This window comes from Falco punctatus (assembly GCF_963210335.1).
Source record: "Falco punctatus genome assembly, chromosome: 2".
Lineage (NCBI taxonomy): Eukaryota > Metazoa > Chordata > Aves > Falconiformes > Falconidae > Falco > Falco punctatus.
This window is the reverse complement of record NC_137581.1, coordinates 30,575,135-30,584,495: the sequence shown is the minus strand read 5'-3', so window position 1 is coordinate 30,584,495 and position 9,361 is coordinate 30,575,135. Positions and strand designations below refer to the sequence as shown.

Genomic DNA, 9,361 nt, shown 5'->3' with positions numbered 1-9,361 from the left:
TCCCAACAGACCTTACAATTAGTGCTGAATCAGCAATCAGCCTAGCTCTGGGAGCCTGGAAAGGATGTTTCTGGAGATAGAAAAAGACTGTGAAAGTTCCCCGACATCTTGAAACCTTTAAACTGAAGTCACTGTTTTAATAGTTGTGTGGATCAGCTGCAGCCCACTTACCACGGCCTCCTGGAAACGTCTCTGGAAAACTTCTCCTTAAAAAGTATGAAACTCCGTACTGGAACAGCATCCAAAGTTTCAGATGACTGCATTAGCTTACTTTATTCATTCTGGTAACATACTTCAAACCTTGATGCGGAGTTCTGCTAATATCTAGTCAAAGACAAAAACCCCTAAGTCAATCCATGAAGACTAAGCAGTTTCATAATCTTCAAAATAAGTTCTTGAATTTTTTATAGTATTTGATAGCAGCTTTTTATTGGTTACAAAACCTAAGCCCATATACAAAATTAGGAACACATTTAGATGCCTCTTTGAAAGAACGTTTTAGTCTATTTTAACTGATAGTTTAAAAAAATAATAAAAACAATGCAATTTTAAACACTGTTCTGAAAACGTAAAAGTGCAGCAATATACTTTGTTTCCTTTATTAACTATGAAATGGTGCAATCCCAATCAAAAGCTGATAAGGTCACAACAGAAAGAACTGAGCAAATGCTTTGTCCTGCCTTACCCAGTTCTCTGATGTTCACTTTTAATGTAATGCATTGAGTGCAAGACAAGGATCAAATCTTCACAGTAGTGGAAAACTGTTGTTTCAGTATCAATTTGTATGTAATCTCTAGGACAATAGCGAGTGCAGGCTGAACAGGGTATCCGTCAGTCTATATGGCATACAGGGAGACTAAATTCAATTAGAAGGGGGGAAATATTTGTTCACAACAACACCTGCTGGAACTCTAATTTCACAAAAACTTTGTGACCTTACCTAACTTTGACTTTTTATTGTTTAGTTTCTTAGCGAACACCACACAGTTTCAAGATTTTAGACTATAGTGTGTGAATAGGATGCAGTTACCATATGAAGCTTCAACTCAACTTTTGGGAAAAGAAAAAAAGGCACAATGAACTTCAACTCAATTTTATGTGCACAAGAGTTGAAAAATCTGAGCCACCTTAAAGAGAAATTGATTCTAAAATTTATAAAACCTATAAATAATCAGAGGCCAAACCACTATATTAAAACAGATTATCTAGCAAGTAAAAATCTTGCAGTTTAAACATACACTTGTATCCAGTTGAGATACAAGACAACTCACTCTTTAAAGTGGCTCCACCTTGGCAGATATATATTTAATGAATGCACACTTGCTATGCGTTGTTCATCAGTGGAAAAACAGCTGATCCACAAAGCTCTGATGGCATCTGTCCTTATCTTCATCACAGTAAATACAACCCACATCCAACAACTAAATTAGTTTAGATTTTTCTATCCCTTCACATCAATGCATTGGGAAATTACACCCAGTAAACAACAGCAACAAAACCAGTTTGTGTGATAGCTTACACAATTTCAAAATTATCGATCTTCACCCCAGCAATACCAAAATCCCTTTGAAAATGACTGGGTCAGACGATTTTCCAAAAGCAATGACCTCACATATCTTATGTAAAGTTATTTAATGTGCGCTGCACATCAGGTTTATGCTGAATAACAGCAGCTTCCACACAGCCTCACACATCAACCAGTTTGTATCTTTTTTAATTACGTGAATAAGATTTGAGACTAACTTCTGAATTACTCTTCCAATACTCCAAGAATGAAGCTTTTATGACGCTTCTAAGTAGTTGCTGGTTTGTTGCCAACCACATCATCATAAGCACTGGTTACTAAGTAAAAAATAGTTTAAGACTAAATTACAGTAAACATGAAAGCTCCACAGTTTAAACCCAATATAAATCAACCATATCCAATTATCAATTTAAAACGAAATATATTGACTACTGAAAGTTGAAAGCAAGATTCTTTTTAACGAATACACTTTTGGACAGAATTTTTTTGTTCCTACGTCTGGGACTCTTGCTTTCAGCTTAAACAGAAGTTCAAGTCCATAACAGGTTGTAGCTCAGGTAAAATACCATGCACAGCATTTGATTACTTCAAAACAGCAGGAACACACAGGCTGAAGTGAGTGGTCAAATAGGGCTCGCTGTTCTCAAAAATTAGGTATAATGGCAAAAGCTTTACCAGTCCAAATCTACAGTTCATTCTCCAACCCTGGTTTCTGAGGCAGTTAATGAACACACATCAATTACTGATAGCTGAAGTAGTTTTTTGTTTTAAACTTAAGTGTTTAATCAATTGCCAAGTGTTTTTGTTTTGTTTTTGTTTTTTTAAGTTACTTTTATTTCAGTTTCACCAATGAAATTCATTTGGCTTGCATTTTTGAATCTATTCTTCCACATAAAGTATATGAAAATATGTTTGTGGAGGACGATGATGGAGGCTCAGAGCAAACTGAGCCCCTGTGAAGTCTTCCAAAATGTACGCATCATACCAAAGTGTCTTGATCCACAGCGCACCATTTTCCAAAGAAGCTACTTTTCCGTGGAAAGCCAATGTGCCACCACTATGGAATATTCTTAACAAAACTGCAGATTGCGGTTGTCAGCATGTGGCACCAGGAAAAAGGCAAAAAAAGGTAGTTGGGACTGTTAAAAAGAATTCTGAAACAGTTTAAGAGATCATGCATATGCATTTACAGTCCATGTGATAGTGATGTTTGGCAACTGCAAAGTGACCGATACATGGCTTGCTTTAGAAGCATCAAAACGAAGAGGCATGTGTGTCTTGGAGCCTTTTGTTTCTTCACTTGGTAGCCATCTGGTGGTGCTTCATACTGGTGTGGGACAGAGAAGCTGCACTTTTTTGAACTTAAAAATTAAATTCTTTTGTTTGAAGGTTGGCCGTTGGGTCAAAGTTGTAAGTACCTCCTTGAGTGGCTTCAGGAATGAGACTGGGATCTTCATCAATCTATAAAATACAACAAAGATACATGAGAGGCCAATCCTCTGCACAGTTCAGTACCCGTAGAAGAGATTCACAAACATTCAACTTTTTTTTAAAAAAAATATTATTGTAATAAAACTACATCAGTTTTTCCAAATCAATTCCTCAAATATGTTTAAAAAGAACACCACATCAAATCTGTCCTACCATTAGGGAAACAGAAAATTGTAATGGTTAGAGACTGGGTTGCTGCTTGGTCAAAGCAGTTGCTATTTTAGCTGTCTGATTTAATTTTCAATGCCAATTTTTAGTATTTCTGGAGTTGGCTAATCACTAGTTCTGAATTCCAAAATTAGTTTTGTACTTTCTCCCCTTTTCTTTCAACATGAAAATAATTTTTATTGGCAGCTGATAGAAACACTTATATAAAGCTTAAAAGAATACTAAGTATCTCCTATCAGAATCTGAAGGATTAGAACTACTCATTTCAGAGCAGTTTTATATAGCTCTCTTAAGCGCAATCTGAATTTTTTTTAAAACCAGAAGTACTTCATTACTCTCTGGATATAGAATGAAAGGCATCAGTATCCAACTTCACGCAGCTTCCTCAGAGCTGTTAGAATTTCGGTATTTTCTGCCTCTAGGAACAGCAAATAACACAGTAGCATCAATACACACAACTTCAAGCCCTACTCATACTCCTCCAGATCACCAGCTGCACCTATTCTCTGAACATGCCGCCTCTAGGGACCAGGCTGCAGGAACCATAAAGCTGTTTCAAACCATGTGCCATTCTGAAGCAGGCGAGAGCTCTTGTGCACGGTCTAAACAGCTTTCTGAGATCTGGCCTCGCAGTAGTGCAGACATCAGAACTGACTCACCTAAAATCTTTCTTTCTCTTTACTTTGGGTGACAATACTTAAACTGGAGAGAGATTAAGGCCTTTGGTGACAGTAACAATATGTAGAGGAAAGAGTGGGACATGTCATGCCCAAACAAAAATCGAATCTGGTTTCAGAATGCTTTGCAAAATGTTGAATTGATAAATTAGCACTTCTGCCTTCTGCAGGGGTACCAAAAGTAACATTATCTAAGTTCACATGCTTTAACACAGTAAAGTCAGAAAGCCATTTGTACTGGTCCTAAAGTACATGCCTGTGCACTTTACAGGGCTCAGCAAAGGAGCAGATGGCATTAACAGTGAAGGGGTATCTAGTAGCCAGCAACATCTCACGAGAGTACAGAAGACCCTGAAGTGACAAGAAGGCAGGAATACTCCTAGGTAGTCAATCTTAACACTGCTAACATAACCAGTCTCTTGTCTCCCTAGGGCAATTTGGAATTTTTTTCCTGGTTTTGGGGGTTTGTTTTGTTTTTTCCTCCACCAGTCCTCAAATGACAAGGGTTATTTTCCTACTTAAAATTACTGCCTGCAAATGTGTCTGATTTTGTTTTAACTCCTGTCTCCCCATCATGGAATTTCTACACTTTCAAGTTTCACAAGCCCCAGAAAACATGGTAACAGTATAAAGGGTAATCTGAAATAAAGTCTTGCTCCTGAGTAAAGGAGGTGAATTCAGCACATCAGGCATAGATTAAATTGCATTAGTTTAAGTAAAAAGTAAATGCACAAAAGGGACTACTAACCTCAAAAGAGGTATTTTTCCTCTCACACCAACTAGACCATGCTCTTCAGTTAGTTACAGAAGTTTCAGAGCCATTATGGAGACTATTAAATGCTGCTCACAGAATCATTACAAGCATAGGGAATTTTCCCTTAACTGTTGGTAACTAACATCACAATCACATGATGGGCCCATGAATTGAAAATTAGCAAGTCCAAAAGTTAGAGCTGATATCTGAAGAGTTCAATTTAAGAGAAGAACTGAAGACATAGTCCTGCTATGCTGCAGAACTACAGACACCCTGGATGGCCTAGAGAAGATAATTATTATTCGTCTTCAAATAGCTTGTTGAAGTGCTTCCGAGGCACTCACAAGCAGCCAGTAGCAGAAAGAGCTAGAACCCAAAGGTTCAAAATACTTAACCAGCATGCAACAAAATATCAGATGGTCTAGATCAATCAGCTCCAAAAAGTGTTAATAGTTTTGATGACTTTTTTCAATGCGGAATCCAGATGGAGCAATTACAGAGCTGAAATACAGTAATCTACCTGACAGTAAGGATCCACCGCCCCCTCCAAAGACTGATGAGAATGTAGAAAGGAGAGCCAGAGAACCGTTTAGATTCTAATCACAAGTGATTACATGTCAGTGTAACAAAATTAGGTCAGCATCAATCAATTTATTAAGCAAAACCACAGCAGTCATCTTGATGTTGCTAAAGAAATTCCTTGGTGTTGAGAAACTCAGACTTTCAATTAAGAGAAACTGTACTGAAAAGAGAGCAGGAAAACTGACCCCCAGAAGGGAGGAACAATAACAATGGGCTTACTAAGCTAACAGCACAGCATATATACTCTTCAATCTTTAGCATACTTACATCATCACCAGAGAAATACTGATCTATGATTTCAAATGCTAGTTTATAAATGTCTTCATTCTCATGCTGTTGCAAAGCTTCAATTTTCTCTAAGCCTGAACAAAAGAAAACAGATAAAAGTTTTATAAAGTTTAAACTGGTTACTGACTAGTTTGAAAAAACTAAGAAGAATACTGAAACATTACTAGTGAAACATCCTAGAAAAGATGCAGCTCCGTTTGCAAATATCTATACAGTAGCTATCTTTGTAAGAGGAAAAGAGAAGTAGTCTGTGAACCTTTGCATGCCATGGAATATTCCATTTTATGAACAAAAAATAATGACATCTTCTCTCTTTTTAGATAAAACTCTCTGTATTTAATTTTTGTTAAGACTTCTGTTTTAGTCATAGTGCTTTCTGTATATCACCAAAGGAAGTGGCTACATTTCTGTGTACAGAAAGTTCCTTCAACCACTGCCTCCAACATGATCATCTATAAACTGAATGAAACAGAAAAAAAAGTGTCATTTCTCTCATTGCAAAAGTCTCACTTGCTTATTCAGATAGCCCACGGTAAAAAAAAAGCTGTAGTGAATATTGACAGCAGCAAGGCAAAGACTGAATAATATCCAGAAAATCAGATTTTTTAAAAGTCTATACTTACCTCCACACTCTTCTATAATTTCAGCTATTGTGCTAGCCTCATCCCCAGCCATTATCAGGATGTTTTTCAGACCATCCAGCACCACCTGTACCACTTGAGAATCCTTTACTGAGAGTAGATTGCAGAATGGTGGGATTACGTTTTGCTGTACAAGGTATTCAACCTAAATAATGACACACAAAACAAAAAGTGCTTTCAACATTGTGCTGCTTGCAAACGGCTACATGTGCAATGTTTTAGTGATAATCTGAAATCCCACTACACATACCTGATCTTTTCTCCCACTTATTGTCAAATTGCTAATTGCCCAAGCAGCTTCCTTTTGTGTTCCAAAGTCTCCCTGAAAAAATAAAATTAATAGCTCATTAAAATCAGCATGGAAACATCTGTCAAGCTTATTAAAAATCACAGACTCCTCATGTCAGATTTATAAAAAGAGGATGACAACTTGCATAGCTTATAGTTTGACTGACCTTAGCCAGCTGGTGTATGATCATAGGGATTAGCCCAGCATCTATTACAGCCTGAACTTGTTGCTGGTTTCCTGCTGTGATATTGGAAAGGAACCAAACTGCTTCCTACAATTGGACAAAAAACAAAAGCATAACACTTAAAACTAGTCAACAGATAGAAAAAAAAGCAATCAAACCAAACAACCTGAAAACCTAAAATCATACCATGACCAATCACTAAAGAGAACCTCCAGGTTTCCTCCCCCATAGCACTTCTAGCACACAAACTGTTATTGCCCTGTGAAAGCCAAACATGCAGGCAATCAATGTAAAATTGATATGATTAATTCACTGGGCCAGATTATTACTTACCCAATGAATGTCACCATACATCAGGAATAATACTGACTTAAACCTTATATTCACTTCGCACTGTTGTAGGCACAGCCATGTTTTAAACTTACAATTGGTTTTCCAAAGAAAATAGAAAAACTGGTAAAGCTTCACATAAAAAAGGATTTATCCTGACTTACTACTGACAGCTCAGTAGCAGCTTTCTGTGCTGACACAAGGAAGACCAACCCCAGCTCCCATTTTCTTCCTGAAATATTAAGTGGATGGAGCTCACAAAGTTCATTCAAGTATCAGACAGGACTCTCAGTCTTGAGCCTTTACTCAGCAGTTACCTCCAGGTGGTTCATCAACATAGCTAACATCTATCTAATGGCAGTTACAAATTCCTGGTTACAAAGGGGTGATACTTGTCAAGGCAATCCAAAACATTTTAAAAAGGCTCTAATCGTTAGCAAAAGACAAACTGATATGGCAAGCAGGCAATTATGAAATACTGCAGAAAAAAAAAACCATAATGGGTTCCACTTTTTAGGGATGTGTATCTTGCTTTTATTTGTACTTGCCTGTCACAACATACACTTAAAACAAAACCCAAAGTATTTCTAGACTCCCTTTATACAAAAATAATTCCTTTCTTGGCATTCAAAAAGAGCTCCTCATCATTCTTCTGTGAGAGCTAGAAGGGCAGGCAGAAACAAATCACAGCAGTTTGAACTGTCAAAAATAACTTCCACAGAGCTGTTGACAGGGCTAGAAGAAACAGAGATTCCTCCCAAATATTCTTCCCTCAGTGGTACACTAAGTGGAGAACTCACATACGCTAAACAAAAAAGCCTCCTCCTCAGCCAGCTCCATCTTTGCAGTGGAAGATGGCACGATTAGAAAAAAAGCAAACAACATGAAATACAGCTCTGGAAAAGAGGGCATTGATCGCTTTTATTAAACTCCCCCTATTCCACCCGGTCCTTGCATTAGGGAAGTTACCTCCACCAAAAGGAAGGAGAGGAAATGCAAGGCCAGTTTTTAGAAAAGGACAGTGGTGGTACTCTACTTCCTTGAAGGTGAAGATTGACAAGAAAACAAACTCCACTGTGAAAAGGTGGAGTGGAAAAACTGGATCAGTCTTACTCAACTCATTGGACTCAATCAAAAGTAACACTATAATGCAGGTTTGCCAGTTACTCACTTTGCAAATGAAAAAAAGTATCACACTCAAAGCACAAACCACCAGTCCTCCCAAGGAGTACTAGGCATCAGCACCAACACATGGATCCTCCTGTTCGGCTTTAGCCCTAATTAAGCACCTGCCTCAAAGGCTGTGGCCTCACATAAAATTGCTCACATGCCAGAAATGATAGCTGTAAAAAAATATTTTGTAACGTTCTACAGACTGCTGTTTTATTTCTTAAACAAAAAGATTAGGTTAGGAAACAAACCATACCTTGTTTATCTTCTCTTTTGGATGCGTCAGGAGATTTGGGAAATAAGACAAAACATCACAATTGAGAACAACTTGTGTCTGTTCATCAGTACCAGTTACTATGTTGCCTACTGCTCTCAGTGCTGCTGTCTGAATATCCAAAGTGGGAAGGAAAAAAAAATTGCATGTTAAAAGACATTGCTGTTACTTATGCTCAAACAAAGATCATTTTAAGACATGTCTTCATAAATTTGCAAAATACAAATTAGCACTTCATCCTCTGAGCTACATCCTAGAAACGGGTACTGTTTTATCAAAACAGAAACACACAGTACAGCATTTTACTGAACAGATGCACTGCAGCTCAACTCAAGAAGTGTAAAAATTAGAAATTAAAAGAATACTAAAATAATAGTTCATCATTTATCTGATCTGAGTTACAATAACATCAACTGTTTCTAGGTTTTGACTATGTCTGCCAAGGTTGTTTACTTCTCCATTCAGTTCTCCATTACAGAATTTAAAACCCCATGACTACTTTTCTTGACTCTCAGCTGACTTTCAGAAACTGACTGTATTTCTTTATGTACTGGTTAGTAAATGCTTTACAAGCAACAGAATACTGGAGAGACTCCTTTTTGTCAAGAGAACTGCTCTGACAAATTTCAAGACAGTCAAGTCTCATCTGAAGTACAAACTAAATAAACAACAAATGTGCAGATACATGAAAGAGCTCCCAAATACAGTAGCTGATTTATAAAAACCAAGCACACATTAACTTTCAGTCTCCCTTTATCTTTGAAATTAATCAAACAAGCTCAGCTAACCTACCTTTTGTAGCCAATTAGAAATTTACTAAAAGTACTTAGCATCTGCAAATACTTTAATATGCAAAAGGTCCCAAAATAATGATTTCCATGAGCTATTCAGACTGAATATGCACAACCATGTGTGCAGCAATAGAAAAGAGCGCATGTAACTTCAATTCTGGGAAATGTAAAATCTGCTGTCACTAAGTATTTTAGGA

General features: G+C 37.3%; 1 protein-coding gene across 1 annotated transcript in view; it reads right to left on the bottom strand.

Moving 5' to 3' along the window:
- Nucleotides 1-400: 400 nt before the first annotated feature.
- Nucleotides 401-9,361, bottom strand: part of KPNA3 (karyopherin subunit alpha 3) — a 48,377-nt gene continuing 39,416 nt past the window's right edge. The window contains exons 12-17 of the mRNA XM_080375081.1: nt 8,356-8,484; nt 6,582-6,686; nt 6,377-6,448; nt 6,109-6,271; nt 5,465-5,559; nt 401-2,986 (exon numbers count right to left, since the gene is read on the bottom strand). Coding sequence (XP_080231207.1) covers nt 2,888-2,986; nt 5,465-5,559; nt 6,109-6,271; nt 6,377-6,448; nt 6,582-6,686; nt 8,356-8,484 — 663 coding nt within the window. The 3' untranslated portion in view covers nt 401-2,887. The remainder of the gene's footprint in view (nt 2,987-5,464; nt 5,560-6,108; nt 6,272-6,376; nt 6,449-6,581; nt 6,687-8,355; nt 8,485-9,361) is intronic.